Here is a 17,323-nt window from a genome sequence, read left to right as displayed (position 1 = left end):
CTGGGGATACCTGGGACTCTCTATTTCTCTCTCTTCCTGTCTCCTTGGCCAACACCCACGACCCAGTCCTCCTTCTGTGACCTGTATCAAAGAAAGCCATTTTCCCACTGTCTGTGCTACATTCAGTTTAAGCTTGTTTATTGCTCGAATCCAGACTTGAAACTGGAACACCATTTTCACAGAAAAGCAATGTGTGGGTGGCTATGTTCTAGAAATATTGACTTTGCAAATACAAGTCAGACAATAATGATGTTAGTAATATTTAACATGCTATTATTTAAGAAGAGCCTACTTTTAAACAAACACTGTCCTAAATACTTTGCATACATTAAATGATTTAATCCTCACAGCAGGTTCATTTTACTCAGGATCTCACACCTTGCAGAGCCAAGATTTAACCTCAGGCAGGCCGGCTCCAACGTCCACATACTCCCAGATGTAATTTAGAAGCTGCCTGTAGTTAAGGAAAGTGCTAGGTTAATTAAAAGCAAGAATTTGCCAGAAGCAAGCTTAAAACTCTAAATTTTATTACAAGGAACAGCTGTAGGTAGTCCTTTGGAAAAGGTGTGCATTTTCTTCTATCTTACAAAATTAAATTAGAGCTTTTTTATCACTTGATGAATCATGTTCATGTAGTCATATTAAATTTGTAGGAAGTAATGAACCATTTATTAAAAAAATATATAACCAGGTTGACAAATAGCCCACTTGTCCCCTAATATAAGATTTTCCTCACGGAACATTAGAAAAATGTTTATCTGTCAATTTATGTTTTCTAACTAAAGGATGCTGGAGAACTTTTTCAGGGGTCAGATACAAACCCTCCTTCTCTTTTCTCTTTGGTCCTCTCGGCATATGACCTACGTTTGACAAGGTAGTTGCTTTGCTGGTAAACCACATCTTTGATCCTTGGTTAATGTTATTTGGTTCCTAAATAATCCTTTAAGTTTCACCATATTCCTTCTTGTAAACTCCCAGAAATGTGTCTCCGGAGAGAATCCAGCACAAAAGTGCATAAAATTCATTATATGATCTGAGAGACAAAGCTATTAGTTTCCTTTTTGAAATGAACTCATTTCACTACAAAAACAGTCAGTTTTATCTCGGGCATTGGTCCCTGGAAGAATGCTTTTTACTGGAATTGTTAACACCAGCATTAGTTGTTCTGGTGTTCCAGAATAGAAACTGATACTAAGAAAGACAGGGTCCCTTCCATCCCAGCTTACTTCATGTCTCAGCAGCAGAAATGGGCTCCAGAAAAGCCTCATAATTTTTCTTTTCAGGCACTATTATTTATAATGCCTGTCGTTTTTCACTGGCAAATACTTAATTGAGCTCAGAAGTCAAATTAAATGGAATATGGGAAACACCATTTCTCTTGCTATAAATTAAAATCAGAAGTTCTTTGTCCAAATTAACATGTGCTGTATTTCATGGATACTGACACTTCCCAATTGAATCATTTTTGCTCTTAAAACAACAAGTGTGACATGGAGAATGTGGACATGGTCCCAGAGAAAGGAAATAAAAAGATTAAAGGGCTTGGATGTGGCCCTGAAGAAAGCCCCTCCGGAGGAACAGCTGGGCGGATTTAGCCTGGTGCAAAGGAGGCGGGGAAGGAGAAGAGGCAGGGATGAAGCCTCCACCTTCCTATCTTTAATTATAGTCATTTACTTTCCTGAGCCCAAGGCTGTGCTGAGTGCTTTACAAGTATTATCTTATTTGAGCTTCACCATTACTCTCTGAAATGGGTATTCTCTTTTTTCCATTAATAGCTAAGTAAAGTGAGGCTCCGTAAAGTAAAGTAAAGTGAGTGATTTGACTAGGTCACACAGCAAAGAGGTGACGGAACTGAACATTAAACCCAGGGTGACTCCAGAAGGCATGTTCCTAACTACCATGTTTTATATATAAAATGTGGACAGAAGTATCATATAAGTGGACATAAGTGTTGAGTTTCCACTGTTACTGAGAGTAATTTCAACGGGATGGAGCTAAATTAGACATAAGGATTTTCTTTCTTTTTCTTTCTTTCTACACATCTTGAGGTGAAATGTAGTTTTAAGAAAAGTGTGTAAAATAGAATGTAATTGCACATAGCACCCAGATCTTGATTTCTAATAACATTCTTCAATAAAAGAAAGCAAAGCTCCTTGGAGAAATGGCTGATTCCAGGACTGGGGCAGGGAATACACAAGATGAGCCCGGAGCATCTTGTGCCAGAAATTAAAGAAACATTTAAAACACACACACACACACACACAATAATGAGGTTATGTCAGAGGAACACAACAGCCAACTGAAAGAGCTCGCAAAGCTGGAACAATTTAAATAGCCTCAGTGCTATGAAATTATCACCTGAAGTATTGAATAAATGTCCGTGAGTCCACACACTTAAATGATAAATAAACAAATTCTTCCCGTGCAGAAGAATTCCAACTAATTTAATAATTTAGAAGTACTTTAGATACTCTGCCCTCCAGCAGGTAGAACGTAACTCCTTACTCCTTGGGTGGGTTGCATGTAGTGACTTCCTTCCAAAGAGGACACTCTAGAAAGGGGTTAAAAAAAAAAAAAAGAGTAACTTTACAGTGGACATGACCAACACTGCCTCAGCCAGTCACTGTCAACAGGGATGTGTCACGTTGGTAGGGTGCTCCCTTGACAGGGTGTGATGAGAATGGCACTCTGCCTCTGTGGTCTTCCTCCCCAAAACCCAGAACTGCAGTGGAATTATGAGAAAAATGTCAGGCAAATTCTAATTGAGAGACATTCTAAAAAATGCCTGACCTGTGCTCCTCAAAACCGTCAAGATAACAAAAACAAGGAAAGTTTGAGAAACCGTCATGTTTAAGAGGAGGCTAAAGAAGCCTGATGGCTAAATGTAATATGGTATCCGGACGGGATCCTGGAGCGGAAAAAGCACACGGGGAAAAACTAAGACAATCTAAATAGTGGATGGACTTTCATAATAACGTATCAGTATTGGTTCATGAATTGTGTCAAATACACCATCCCAATGTAAGAGGTTAATAATAGGGAAAACTGGATGTGGGGTATACTGTCTTTGCAATTTCTCTACAAATCTAAACCTGCTGTATTCTAAAATTAGAAGTTTTTTTAAAAACTAATGTATTTGAATATTCATCAAGTGAATACATGTGTAACTGCCACCCACAGTGAAAACATTGTCCGCACCCGTAAACCCCTTGTTTCCCTTCTCGATTCTGTGACTCCCTTTCCCGCAGAGAAAAATTTGCTACTGTGAATTTCATGATAATACATCCTACTTTTCTTTATAAGTTTACCACTATTATACATTTCTAAACACTGTAGTGTAGTTTTGTCTGGTTTTGGAATTTACATTTACGTAGATGCGATCATACAGCGAGTGTTCTTGTGTCTGTTGCTTAAGATTTGTCCATATTGTTGCACGTAGTTAGCTATTGCATGTTCATTTTCATTGCTCTGCAGAATTACATTGTATGAATACATCAAATTTTATTTATACATTTTATTGTATATTGCTGGACATTTGGGTTGTTTCCAGTGTGGGTTATCTGAAAAGGATATCCTGACCATCAGATTTGTGAGATCTCTTGTAGATTTCTCTTTTAAGAATGTTACTTATGGAGGCAAGGAGGAAGAACCTGCTGTTTGAAAGCAGGAGTGGGCTCTTGCTCCGGGACGGGGATCTGGACTCAGAGTCCAAGCAGCCCAGTGCTGCTGCTCATGCCTCGCCAAGAGGCAGTAGGCCGCCACGTGCCTCCAGATGATGGGAGCGTTCCTTCCCAGAGATGCACGGACCAGCTCCTTCTCAGTTTTATCCACCACTTTGCTAGTGATGTCTATGGATCAAACAGCAGAAACCTTGATCCCACTAACAATTCTACGTGCTTCCAAGAGCGTGAGTGTCTCTTGGGCACATTTCTATCAAGGTGGCCAGATAGAAAGGAAGCAATAAAGTCTCCTAGCCTTCTCCTCAGACCCTCCTGGCCTAATAATCCAGCTTCCTGACTCAGGGAAGACAACTTGCTAAATTTCTAAGCAAACAAGTCCTTTATGTGCACATGTGCTTGCACATGCACACACACACACACAATGAAAATCTAAGGTTGAGTCAAGGAGAGCTGGTCTCGCTTGCCTGGCTACCGTGACAGTATTTCCCAATGAGTGTCTTTGCCCTAATCATTTTTTATTTTTAACAGAGGCACTTCTCAGGCCAACTTATAAGGAAAAATAAGGAAAGGAACCATTAGATCAGTTATTGTATTTTTAATACCAAATACAATAATCTTCATTACGTATTTAGTTTTCCCTCTTGTGTCAGGAACTGTGTTAAATACTTTACGTACATTTCCGCACTTAATTTGAGCTACTTGTGAAGTAAGTTTTCTTACTCTTTTTTGTCTATGAGGAAAGTGAAGTTCAGAAGGGGTGAATCACTTGCTCCAGGTTACCCAGCTCAGAAGAGGCCTACCCAACGCAGTCTTAAGTCTTGTTTTGCCTGTTTTAGCCCTGTTGTATTCAGTTCCTGACTCTTGTTTATGATCAAGTAGAACGCAGATGAACCTAGTGATAAAGATCTCAGGCTAAAGAGTCAGACAGACGAGAGTCCTGCGTTGGGTAGGCCTCTTCTGAGCTGGGTAACCTGGAGCAAGTGATTCACCCCTTCTGAACTTCACTTTCCTCATAGACAAAAAAGAGTAAGAAAACTTACTTCACAAGTAGCTCAAATTAAGTGCGGAAATGTATGTAAAGTATTTAACACAGTTCCTGACACAAGAGGGAAAACTAAATACGTAATGAAGATTATTGTATTTGGTATTAAAAATACAATAACTGATCTAATGGTTCCTTTCCTTATGCCTGTGGTCAGACACACTGCTGTATATAAGGTTTTAGAATACAGCTATAAAAAATTACTCTCTGACTTTTAGCATTTTATGTTTCCTATGCTAATTTGAATTCACTGTGGAATGAAAAATGATGTCCAGAGCTAGTGAAAGGATTTGTGTTGTTCTCACTTCTGATTATTAAACAGACCAAATTTGTATCTTTTTCCATCAGGTTTATAATTGGAGATTTGCTAGATTCTGAAAATGACATCTTTGAGCAGCCCAAAGAATGGGACCCTCATGGATCAGAAGAGCCACAGAAGGCGTTTGACCATGGGACAGAGCTCATCCCGTGGTACGTGCTGTCTATCCAAGCTGATGTGCACCAGTTCCTGTTGCAGGGGGCCACGGTCATCCACTACGACCAGGACATGCACCTCTCTGCCCGCTGCTTCCTCCGGCTTCAGCCTGACAATAGCACCTTGACCTGGATGAAGCCCACCACTGCCTCCCCAGCCAGTGCTAAAGCGAAACTTGGTGTACTTAGTAACACGTCTGAGCCTGGTAAATTCCCGTTACTGGGCAGTGCTGGATTAAGCAGCCTGGTGGAGGGGGTCTTGGATCTGTTTTCAGCAAAGGCTGTGTACATGGGACACCCTAGCATTGATATACACACTGTGTGTGTTCAGAACAAACTGGGTAGCATGCTTCTCTCAGAGACTGGTGTAACGCTGCTCTATGGGCTTCAGACCACGGACAATAGGTTATTGCACTTTGTGGCACCAAAGCACACAGCTAAAATGCTCTTCAGCGGATTGTTGGAACTCACGAAAGCTGTAAGAAAGATGAGGAAGTTCCCTGACCAAAGACAGCAGTGGCTGCGGAAACAATACGTCAGCCTCTATCAGGTAAGGGGTACAGCCTTCCCTCTCTTCTCAGTGACATAATTCTCAAGATACAGATCTTGTAAACACACGCTTGGCAACTAGACCATCAGAGTTCATTCTCCTAGCTCTGTCACTCACTACCTGAGTGATATTAGGCAGCTTTTACCTAACCTCTGTGCCTCAGCTTCTTATCTATAAAATGGGAGTAATAGGGCCTGGCCCCATGGATGAGTGGTTAAAGTTCCACACACTCCACTTTGGCAGGCTGCGTTCGCAGGTTGGACCCCAGATGCAGACCTGCTCTACTCACCAACCACACTGTGGAGGTGTCCCACATACAAAAAAATACGGGAAGGTTGGCACAGATGTTAGCTCAGGGCTAATCTTCCTCAAGCGAAAAAAAAAAAAAAGAGGATTGGCAATGGATCTTAGCTCAGGGCAAATCTTCCTCAGCAAAAATAAAATAATAATAACAATACCTATTCCTAGGGTAGCTGTGATGTTTAACTGAGTTAATATGTGTAAAGCCATAATGCAAATTCATATGTATAAAGAATAGTATCTGGCTCATAGTGTGTCTTATTATTATTTTGTATGAAAATAGTGACTGCGGTCATTGTACTTCTCACTTCTGGAAAGAAACCAGTTCATAGAAGCATTTTCACTTACTCCAGGTTTCAGGTGAAAGTGTTGTAATCCGAATGCTTTTATTGTTAATTAGGGACTAGCTGATACATTAGGAACCTTCACTTTGGAAATTGAAATTCCGATTCATTGCCTAATATGCTACATGACTCTCAGAGCATGTGTGTTAAATACGGATAGTACTTCACTTAATGGTATTGCTGCCTAACTGTAGAACTACTAAGATTAAAAGAAGCTTACCCAAGGGGGCTGGCCCCGTGGCCGAGTGGTTAAGTTCGAGCACTCTGCTTCAGTGGCCCAGGGTTTCGCTGGTTCAGATCCTGGGCGCGGACATGGCACCACTCATCAGTCCACGCTGAGGCGGTGTCCCACATGTCACAACCAGAAGGACCTGCAACTAAGATATACAATTATATACTGGGGGGTTCGGGCAGAAAAAAGCAGGAAAAAAAAAAAAAGATTGGCAACAGTTGTTAGCTCAGGTGCCAATCTTTAAAAAGAAAAAAAAGAAGATGCTTACCCGAATGTGGGAGAACTCATACATGGAGCTCTTCCTAACCAGGTTTGTAGTGGCGGCAGCCTTTAGGGGGCAGTTCTCACAGTGGGCTGCTTTAACTGAGTGAGTTTCTTATTAACCCTAAATGTTCAGGTACTTTAATAGCCTAGCTAGGGGTGGTGCGGAACTGGGCTGAATGAGACAGTGAGAGAGACAGAGTGGCATGCTGTGGGGGAAGGAGGGCAGGGATTGCTTGGAAACTGAGTCGCAGACCCTGCCACACTGTTGAAATGGCACTGTCAAATGAGTTGTATGAAAATATTCAGCTTTTGTTTGTTATACTTTTTGATCTTTTGGGGAAAAAATTATCTTTTTTACTAGTGTCACAGAAGAAATAGAACGATGACTTAATACTCAAATGACTGATTTCCTGTGCTTTTTACAGTTCTAACATGTTTCTGACAATTAAAAACATTTTTCCCTCTGGGGTGTTAGTAGAAGCACATATAATGCCTCCTTTTTCTCCTGTCCCCACATCCATGCAATAACTATGGGTAGAGATCATATCCTGAGTCACTAACTTGAGTAATTAATTAATAAGCACGTAGGCCTATAGACACAACTTTGCTAATGCTGCACAACACCAAGCCAGTTTTAGTTAACTCATCGAAAACAGAAACCAAAATACCTGCTTCCTGTCTGCTCCACAGGGAGCTTTCAGTGCAGTCAACTGCTTGGAAGAAAGATTTTCAGAGCTATTATGAATATTGATTTTTTTTCCTCCCTAAAGCCCCAGTACATAATTGTATATTCTAGTTGTAAGTTCTGAGAATATTGTTTTTTAATTACAGCCATTCCTCAGTCTTCTAGAATGATGAAAATTCATTCAACCTGGATGTAAAGCAAAGTCTTTGAGCTCAATTACAATCCCTGTCATAAAGCCTGCGTGGTGTATTTGTTCCATGTGTTTCCTTCCCAATCTTATAGCATAAAGTAACTGAATTAACACATAAGGTGTCCTTGATTTCTCGTTTCCCCTGGCAACCCTCAGTGTTTGCTGAAGGAGGCACCAGGTGAGACCATAACCAGCAGATGGGAAGAGGTAAGAGGTGCTGCTGAAGCAGAGCCAGAGGAAGTGACCTTAGCAGACTCAGTCCTGCCCAGTTACAAGCACAGCTACGTGCCTCCCTGCCCCCAGCCCCCAGCCCTCCTCCTCTGAGAGGAACCAAGCCTCACACTGTAAAGGCACAGCAGCTCCGTGTACCCCAGTCACTTCTGAAAACATGGGTGATGTTCTTCCTCAAGACGTTGTTCTACATGAGCCGCCCGGGAAGACAGGAAACGTGTCTTAGAAACACACTCCATTTCTTTCTTTAAAAAAAAGTGAAGGGCTGGCCTGAGGGCGTAGGGGTTAAGTTTGTGTAGTCTGCTTCAGCAGCCCAGGGTTCACGGGTTCGGATCCTGGGTGTGGACCTACACACCGCTCATCAAGCCATGCTATGGCAGCATCCCATATACAAGGTAGAGGAAGATTGGCACAGATGTTAGCTCAGGGCCACTCTTCCTCAAGCAAAAAGAGAAAGATTGGCAACAGGTGTTAGCTCCCCCCCAAAAAAGTGAAAAATGTCAGTGGACTTATCGTTTCCCATCATATGGACCAGTTCCCAAACTGTCTCAGGGAACGTCCAAAGGATGCTAATTTGGTACTTGGAGAACAAAAGGTCAAACAGGCATCATGCTAAATGCCCTTCTTGGTGACTTAGAATGCAGCTTAGCATGTTCAAGACTCTGAGAAATCCTAAAGTACAAAAGAAAACAATTGAAATATATCTATAAGTTAAAGACATTTATGAGAAGTCTTGGGTTCTTCCAAATTTCTATTAGGAGCTCTATAACAATATTTTTTTATCTCCAGTTTAAGTGCTTATATAGAAAGTAATCTTTGTGATGTCAGAGCCCCCTTGTGTGATGAATGTATGTGAAGTTACTTTCAAGTGCAAGTATTTTATACTGGTAAAGATAAATCAATCCAATGGAAATAGTATCAGGAGATAAAGCAAAGACAAGAAGAAACAGTGACGTTTGTAACAAAGCCTAGGAATACAGGAAAATAAAAGAAAGTAAACTGTGCTGAGATTTGATGTGGGCTGTGGAGGAAAGACTGGTGTCCTGAGCTTTGACTCGAGCTTCTCGGGGGCAGAGCTGAGAACCCCTAATCCTGGGTATTTGGAAAGATCCCTGGGAAGCTGAAAAGGCTAAATACAGGATTAGCAGATAAACTTCTATGGTTGTAAGCAACAGAAACAGATTCTATCTGTCTTCAAAGGAGAAAAAGGATTTATTCAAAGGATTAGATTAGTTTAACAGTCTTCAAGATATCATTTGCAGAGATATGCCAAGAGGCAAAAGTGCACGAATATTTTCTAAGGAATCAATTTTCTAATCCTCATCTTCCACATGAGCTGTTCTCTAAAACTGAGAATGTGTCTTCACTCACAATAGTCCTTCTCCCAAATTAAAAATAGAAGGTATATCCTTCACCCATACCAAACAAGTTTATTGTTTTATATAAAATGAACGATTCAAAGTACATTTTAGTTCCCAGAAAGTCTCCTTTAAAGATTAAGCAAAGGCATCCTGCCTTTTCCAGACCTAAAATATTTCCGTTAAGAGTAAAGCTTTCCCCATGTTGGGATGTTCTGAATTTAGAAAAATCAGAGCAGTGGAGGTGAATGGTGCTGGTTCTTTTATGTGTACATGGCAACAGGTCTATTAAAAATGTTTGTTAAAGATTTTATTTTGGGCCTAGCCCGGTGGTGCAGCGGTTAAGTTTGCAATTTCCGCTACAGTGGCCTGGGGTTCACCAGTTCAGATCCCAGGTACGAACAGGGCACCGCGTGGCAAGCCATGTTGTGGTGGGTGTCCCACATATAAAGTAGAGGAAGATGGGCACGGATGTTAGCTCAAGGCCAGGCTTCCTCAGCAAAAAAGAGGAGGACTGGCAGTAGTTAGCTCAGGGCTAACCTTCCTCAAAAAAAAAAAAATTTTTAATTTAAAAAAAAAAAGATTTTATTTTGTGGGGCTGGCCTGTGACATAGTGGTTAAGCTCACATCCTTCACTTTGGTGGTCCTGGGATTCGAGGGTTCAGATCCCAGGCATGGACCTGCACACTGCTCATCAAGCGGCACAGTTATTAGCTCAGTGACAATCTTCCTCACCAAAAAAAAAAAAAAAAAAAAAAGATTTTATTTTTTTAGAGCAGTTTTAGGTTTACAGTAAAGTTGAAAGGAAAGTACAGAGATTTCCCATAAACCCCCTGCTTCTGCACCCACACTGACGTATTGTAATCACCCAAAGAGCGTAGTTTACCTTAGAGTTCACTCTTGGTTTTGTTCATTCTTTGGGTTTGTACAAAGTTATAACAACATATATCCATTATTGTAATATCATATGGAGTATTTTCACTGCCCTAAAAATCATCTTTGCTCTGCCTGTTCATCTCTTCCCCCACCCTACCCCACCCTTTTCCCTCGCCCCCTGCAGCCGCTGGTTTTTTTATTGTCTCCGTAGTTTTGCATTTTCCAGAATGTCATATAGTTGGGATCATACAGTATGTAACCTTTTCAGATTGGCTTCTTTCACTTAGTAATATGCATTTAACTTTCCTCTATGTCCTCTCATGGTTCAACAGCGCATTTCTTTTTTCCTTTTTTGTTTTTTTTAAAGATTGACACCTGTGCTAACATCTGTTGCCAATCTTTTTTTTTTCTTCTTCTTCTTCTTCTCCCCAAAGCCCCCCAGTACATAGTTGTATATTCTTGCTGCAGGTCCTTCTAGTTGTGCTATGTGGGACGCCACCTGAGCATGGCCTGACGAGCAGTGCTAGGTCCCCGCCCAGGATCTGAACCAGTGAAATCCTGGGCCCCCAAAGTGGAGCACACAAATTTAACCACTCAGCCACAGGGCTGGCCCCTCATTTCTTTTTATTGCTAAATAATATTGCATTGTCTGGATGGACCACAGTTTATCCACTCACCCCCTGAGGGCCATCTTGGTTGCTTCCAAGTTTTGGCAATTATAAACAAAGCTGCTATAAACATCCATGTGCAGATTTTTGTGTGGACCTAAGTTTTCAACTCTTTTGGTTAAATACCAAGAAGCCCAATTGCTGGATCGTATGGTAAAGGTATATTTAGTTTTGTGGGAAACTGCCAAATTGTCTTCTGAAGTGGCTGTCCATTTTGCCTGCCCACCAGCAATGGATGAGAGCTCCTGTTGCTCCACATCCTCGCCAGCATTTGTTGTTGTCAGTGTTTTGGATTTTGGCCATTCTAATACGTGTGTAGTGTTATCTCGTTGTTTTAATTTGCATTCCCTGGTAACATATGATGTAGAGCATCTTTTCATATGCTTGTTTGCCATCTGTATGTCTTCTTTGGTGAGGTGTCTGTTAAGGTCTTTGGCCCATTTTTTAATCAGGTTGTTTTCTTGTTGTTGAGTTTTAAGCATCCTTTGTATATTTTGGACAACGGTTCGTTGTCAGATGTTTCTTTTGCAAACATTTTCTCCGAGTCTTTGGCTTGTCTTCTTATCCTCTTGATAGCATCTTTCACAGAGCAAAAGTTTTAAATTTTAATGAAGGAGTCTATTAAATTTTTAAAGATATGTTGGTTAAAATCCATAGATAAAATTTTACAAAGTTTCTTTCAGATTCAGAGTATGTTATTCAGTAAGGTAGTTAAAACCCATTTATGAAACAGTGTCGTGAAATGTTTATTCCATGTTGGAGTCAATCATAGTGACTTGTTAGGGGACTTTCTTCAGTTCGCCTGCGTCAAGTGGAATGATCTCCAACTGTTTTCATTCTCTGTATCTCTGCAGTCAAGATTCATTTTCCAGAGAGGGAGATTCTGATTGGCTTATTTGGATCCTGTGCCAACCATTGGTCAAGGGAGGATGTTCCTCCTTGATTGACAGACCCAAGACTGTATCCAGTGGAAAAAAGATAAAGTAAAATTGGGGTATGGTTAGAGAAGAGAGAAATAATTAATGGACAGGAATAAGTGGTAAATATCCACTACCAGAGATCACCAAAAAGTTTCCCACATCCAGTATCCAAGTTACTCAGCATCTTGGGATCCGTAACAGGATGCAGGAAGTGGGAGGTCACAACTCATCATAAAATCAGACACTCATTGAACATTAGGATAAAGGAGCAAGCACAGATACACAGAGCCTCTTTATTATTTGCATATTATCTACAACAAAGCAAAATCTATTTACAAGCACTTCTTTGGAACTGCAAAGAAAGACCAGCCTTAAAGTTTTGCAGAAAGTAAAGACAGTAAATGGAAATTAATTTTAAAGGGCCCTTTTATACAACCTATGAAATATCAATATTGTCTTTAACTTATATTCGACTTTTTGTAGTTTTATTAACTGGCTTTCCTGACATATTGGGAGAATCACTGGCCTTTGTTTAATTAATAAATGCCTACTGCTGCTCAACGCATGTAACATGGAGTTGCCTTATGAGAAACAGCTATATTGTAAACCATAACCTGCCCCTTGCATGTGTTTTTGCTCACAGCATCATAATATGCATGGTGTTCTGAGTCCCCTGGGCTCTCTATCCTTGGATACCAGTCACTCAAGAGGATGGCAGCCCAACTATTTCAGTTGCTCCCCAGAGCTCTCCCAAGTGAATTTCATGTATGCCGCATACCCTATATTTCAAGTCAGACTATCCTAAGCATAACATAGATGAAAATCTACCTGGAATGATGCAATAACAAATAGAACTTGATTTTACTTAAATAGACTCACACACACATACACACATACACCCCTCAAGTCCTCCAAAGCCCTAATTTGCAAAGTACATTTTAATGAATTTTCCTACAGTGGTAATTCTGGAAGATAATCTTTGAAACTGGGATGGGAAATTTTTTTTGTTTAAGTTGAATTTGGCCCTATGAAAGCACATCACTGGAACTCAGCAGGGATGTGACCAGGACTGCAGAGGACATGATGAAATCCCCAACAGAGAGTCCTGATAGAAAACAGAGCCACTTGGGTGGCCAGATCATTATTCCTTGGTGGCTGCCTTTGCTCTTCCACCTCTGGGAATTTACTGGAAGTCATTAATCTATTAACTTCCCCATTGCTTGCTGTTCCCTTATGTGTTCAGCATGTGGTTCTTTTGCAGGAAGATGGACGGTATGAAGGCCCAACTTTGGCTCATGCTGTGGAGTTGTTTGGTGGCAGACGATGGAGTACTCGAAACCCCAGCCCTGGGACATCAGCAAAGAGTGCCGAGAAGCCCAACGTGCAGAGAAACAACACCTTGGGCATAAGTACCACCAAGAAAAAGAAGAAAATCCTGATGAGGGTAGAGTGTTGCTTGTTTACTAAGCATCAGACCCAATCTATCCAGGACCATGGTGTGGTCTACTTAGGTCATTTGGGTTAGGGACAAGATGAGATATAAAACAAATGAAATTCAAGGGCTTACCAAGTGCTTCCTGTGTGGCAGGTCCAATGCTAGGAACCAGGCCGAATGCTGAATCAACACCAGGAAAAAGTCAGGGTCCGAAGAGGGACACAGACATGTTAACAAACACAGTGAGATCTAAATAAGAGTCATCGCCAAGCTGCCTACAGAGTGCTGTGGCAGCAGAAAGAAGGCAAATATAGGGCTGAGGGGCAAGCAGGGAAGGCTTCACAGAGAAGTTGACAGATGGGTCTTGAAGGATATGTAGGAGTTTACCAGACAGAAAACCCAAGGGAAAATGCCCCTGGCAAAGGAGGCAGCAGAGAGGCATGAAAGATTTGGTTTGTTCTAGGAAGCACATGTAGTTCTGGGGTCATGCCCCAAGCTGGAGCATGGGCTCTGTGGTGGCCGAGAAAGGACTCGAAAGGAAGAGGATCAGGTTATGAAGGTTTTAGAGGGCGAAAATACTAGATGTAGGACACAGTCTAAAATATATCATCACTGGAAGCAACCTAAATGCCCATCCACAAATGGAGGATAAAGAGTGTGGTATATACATACGATGGAATATTATTCAGCCTTAAAAAAATAAGGAAATCCTATCGTGTGTTACACTGTGGATGAACCTTGAGGGCATCCTATGTGAAATAAGCCAGTCACAGAAGGACCAGTGCTGCATGGTTCCACTTATGTGAGGCACCTAGAATAGTCAAACTCCTAGAAACAGAAAGTGGAATGGTGGTTGCTGGGGGCTCGGGGGAGAGGAAGAAGGGGAGTTGATGTTCGAGGGGCGTAGAGTTTCAGTTTTGCAAGGTGAAAAAGTTCTAGAGAAGCGTTGTACACCAAGGTACATATAGTTACCACAGTTCTACTGTACACTTAAAAACGATTAAGATGGTAAATTTTATGTTATGTGTTTTTCACTATAATGAATATGTTATGACCGTATATTATATATTGCACTCTATAAGTTATCATTATTACATGTTAATATATGTTCTCCCTGGTTATCTAGAAAAATTCCCACTCTTTATATATGGAAGGCTATTGATGCCTAGGTTGACCTTCGTCTGCTTCATGATTCTGTCTCTACCCGGAGATCCCAGGGATCGTATGCCTCCCCTTGGCGGCCCCCTCCCCTGAGGAGTGCTGCTTTATAGGGAAGAACAAATGGATAATGTCATGTAAGCAGAGTTGATCAGCCTTCACCAGGGGGAGGCAGTGTGAAGGTGGCTCAGTCTGCAAGAAGAGACCTGCCTGAACTAGAGCCATGCTGGGAGAGAAATACAGAGTGAGAAACATTGTGAGTCTCGTGTTCCCAGGGTGAGAGTGGAGAGGCAACCGACGATGAGATGGCCACCCGCAAGGTCAAAGTGCACAAAGAGTGTCGGAGCCGGAGCGGTTCTGACCCTCAAGATGCTAACGAACCAGAGGAATCAGGTAAGCAGGATATTCACATCTGACAGGTTTTTCTTTTTAATTTTATGGAAGAAATATGCGTTTTCTTTTAAATTGTGACTTAAGTATTGTAGGCATCCTTAACAAAACTCTTTATCGTGTTAAATATACTTACCTTTGTTTTTAATTAGATGGTGTAACCCAAGAGATATTTCTGCAAGCACAGTACTTGGGAGAAAGTTTCATTAATTACCTTGCCATTATTGACAGGGGGTATTAGGTATACAAGATACAATTTGATGGATTAGACCAGTGATTCTCAACCCCAGCTGGATATTAGAGCTTTTAAAAAAATATCTGGACGCCCTGGCCACACCCCAGGCCAGCCAATTCGGACACCCTCTGGCTGGGACCTGGAAATCTATATACTTTTTAAGCTCCCCAGATGATTCTAATGTGTAGCAAGGGTTGAGAGTCCACCGGATTAGTCCATTCATCAGAATATTTTGATTCTTGTTGTATGGAAATTGCCTACATAGATTGATTTGCTCAGACATTCAGAGGCATCTTTGGTTTTCATTTGATTTCTGAGGGAAAGTATAACCAGACTTATTATCTCTTCTGCCTTTCACTTTGACAGAGGCGAATGCCATCACGAGCCCTCCGAACCCTCTCCCTTCCAGAAGAGCCCACTCTTTGACCACGGCTGGGTCCCCTAACTTGGCTTCCGGGACGTCATCTCCCATCAGGCCAGTGTCCTCCCCTGTGCTGTCTTCTTCAAACAAGAGCCCGTCCAGGTGGGGCCTTAACATGATAAAACAGAAGGACCCTTCACAGCATTCACGTTGTGTAGAAGGGCGTCCTCTTCCAGTGCTCTATGGAAAACACTTCCATTAAAAACTGAAGAACCCCAAATTCTTAAATACTCCTAATTTTCCTGATTTTGTTCTTCTACCTTCTCACATTACTATAATTGCTCCTAATTATTTGACAGACCAACTCTTCAAAGGTCAGTAGCAATAATAAAATGCAAGCAGTGACTCTCTAAATCTGCACTGCCCAATATAGTAGCCACTAGCCACAGGGAAGAAAAAAAAAAAAAGAAGTAACTATTTAAATTCAAATTTTAATAAATTAAAATTAAATAAAATTTAAGATTCAGTTCCTCAGTCACACTAGCCACATTAAAAGTGTTCCATAGCTCCATGTGGCTGGAGGCTACTGTACTGAACATTGCAGATATAGAACTTTTCTTTTCTTTTTTTGTTAAGATTTTATTTTTCCTTTTTCTCCGCAAAGCCCCCCGGTACATGGTTGTGTATTTTAGTTGTGGGTCCCTCTAGTTGTGGCATGTGGGACGCCGCCTCAGCATGGCCTGATGAGTGGTGCCATGTCTGCGCCCAGGATCTGAACCAGTGAAACCCTGGGCCACCGAAGCAGAGTGCGCAAACTTAACCACTTGGCCACAGGGCCGGCCCCCTATAGAACATTTCTATCATTGCGTAGCTCGAAATTGAAGAATAAATTGTTTTAATGTAATTTGCTTGACCCTTTGCTAATGAGTGAAATATATTTAATACTCTTCTCACATATAACATATACATGCCTAGAGAAATGAATGTATTACAGCAAGTTGGGTATGTTTAGATATAATTCTAAAGCTACCACTATAGTAAATTATTCTATAAGGTCCATGCAAATTGCAGATTTGAAACATCTGCCCTCTCAGAAGAAATATTAAAATGAAACTCTTCTAAAGGAATCAGAACACTACACCATCTCCCTCGACCCAACACTAAGGTTTAAGAAATGCAGAGGTTCCAGACAGAACCAAGATAAAGCAGCATTCTTTACTTTATCAAACAGAGGAGTGGGAGGAGGAAATGGGTCTGTGCGGACAGTGGCTTTGGAAACATTAATTACACACACACACACATATAATCTCTCTCTCTCTCTCAAGAAAGCTTGCTATTGATAAGAGCCCTACAGTGACTCATCTTTTATAAGGAAGCATTCTTTCACAATGGGAATAATGAACATAATTTAGGCTTTATACATTCAGATGTCTACACTTGGCGAAAGTGAATCAAGGGTACATGGGAACTGTTTGTACACTCTTGAAACTTTTCTGTAGGTTTAGGTTTGTAATGTAATTAAAAGCTACAAAGAATCAGAATTCTTTACATTATATTTCAGCCTGTATAGCATCCCAGGTAAATAAAATCGCCGGAAAACTTGGGTTAAGTGGCCTTTCCCTTTGTTTCAGTCACTCATGAGCAGGAAAAGGAAGGACAGAGTAAGAGGAAAATCTTCTCAAAGAGGTAGAAGTGGAGAAACTAACACTCCAAATGTAAGATCACAGGGCCCCATCACAGGAGGACGGGGGTCCATGCCCCGCAAGTATTCTAAAACAGAAGAAAAAGACAAGGCAGGGGGAGAAGAACCAGCCCGAATGCTGTTCAGGGAGAAAGCAAGACTGAGCCCTAGAAGGGGAAAGAGTGGACAAATAGTTTCCTAAAGTCAGAGGGAGATGGGTGCCTGCAGCCAGCAGCTGAGGCCGGAACA

General features: G+C 41.3%; 1 protein-coding gene across 9 annotated transcripts in view; it reads left to right on the top strand.

The window, feature by feature from the left end:
- Positions 1-17,323, top strand: part of PLCE1 (phospholipase C epsilon 1) — a 294,616-nt gene that overhangs the window by 221,325 nt on the left and 55,968 nt on the right. For 5 of the 9 annotated variants that reach the window (XM_070609731.1, XM_070609721.1, XM_070609710.1 and 2 more), the window contains 4 exons: positions 5,071-5,746; positions 13,076-13,258; positions 14,683-14,800; positions 15,399-15,555. In XM_070609731.1, the coding sequence (XP_070465832.1) occupies positions 5,071-5,746; positions 13,076-13,258; positions 14,683-14,800; positions 15,399-15,555 (1,134 nt within the window). The remainder of the gene's footprint in view (positions 1-5,070; positions 5,747-13,075; positions 13,259-14,682; positions 14,801-15,398; positions 15,556-17,323) is intronic. The other 4 variants (XM_070609753.1, XM_070609747.1, XM_070609739.1 and 1 more) reach the window with 1 other exon arrangement.

The sequence above is a fragment of the Equus przewalskii genome, chromosome 1 (assembly GCF_037783145.1).
Source record: "Equus przewalskii isolate Varuska chromosome 1, EquPr2, whole genome shotgun sequence".
In the NCBI taxonomy this organism is placed as follows: domain Eukaryota; kingdom Metazoa; phylum Chordata; class Mammalia; order Perissodactyla; family Equidae; genus Equus; species Equus przewalskii.
The sequence above is the reverse complement of the archived record's forward strand: the minus strand, read 5'-3'. Positions and strand labels throughout refer to the sequence as shown.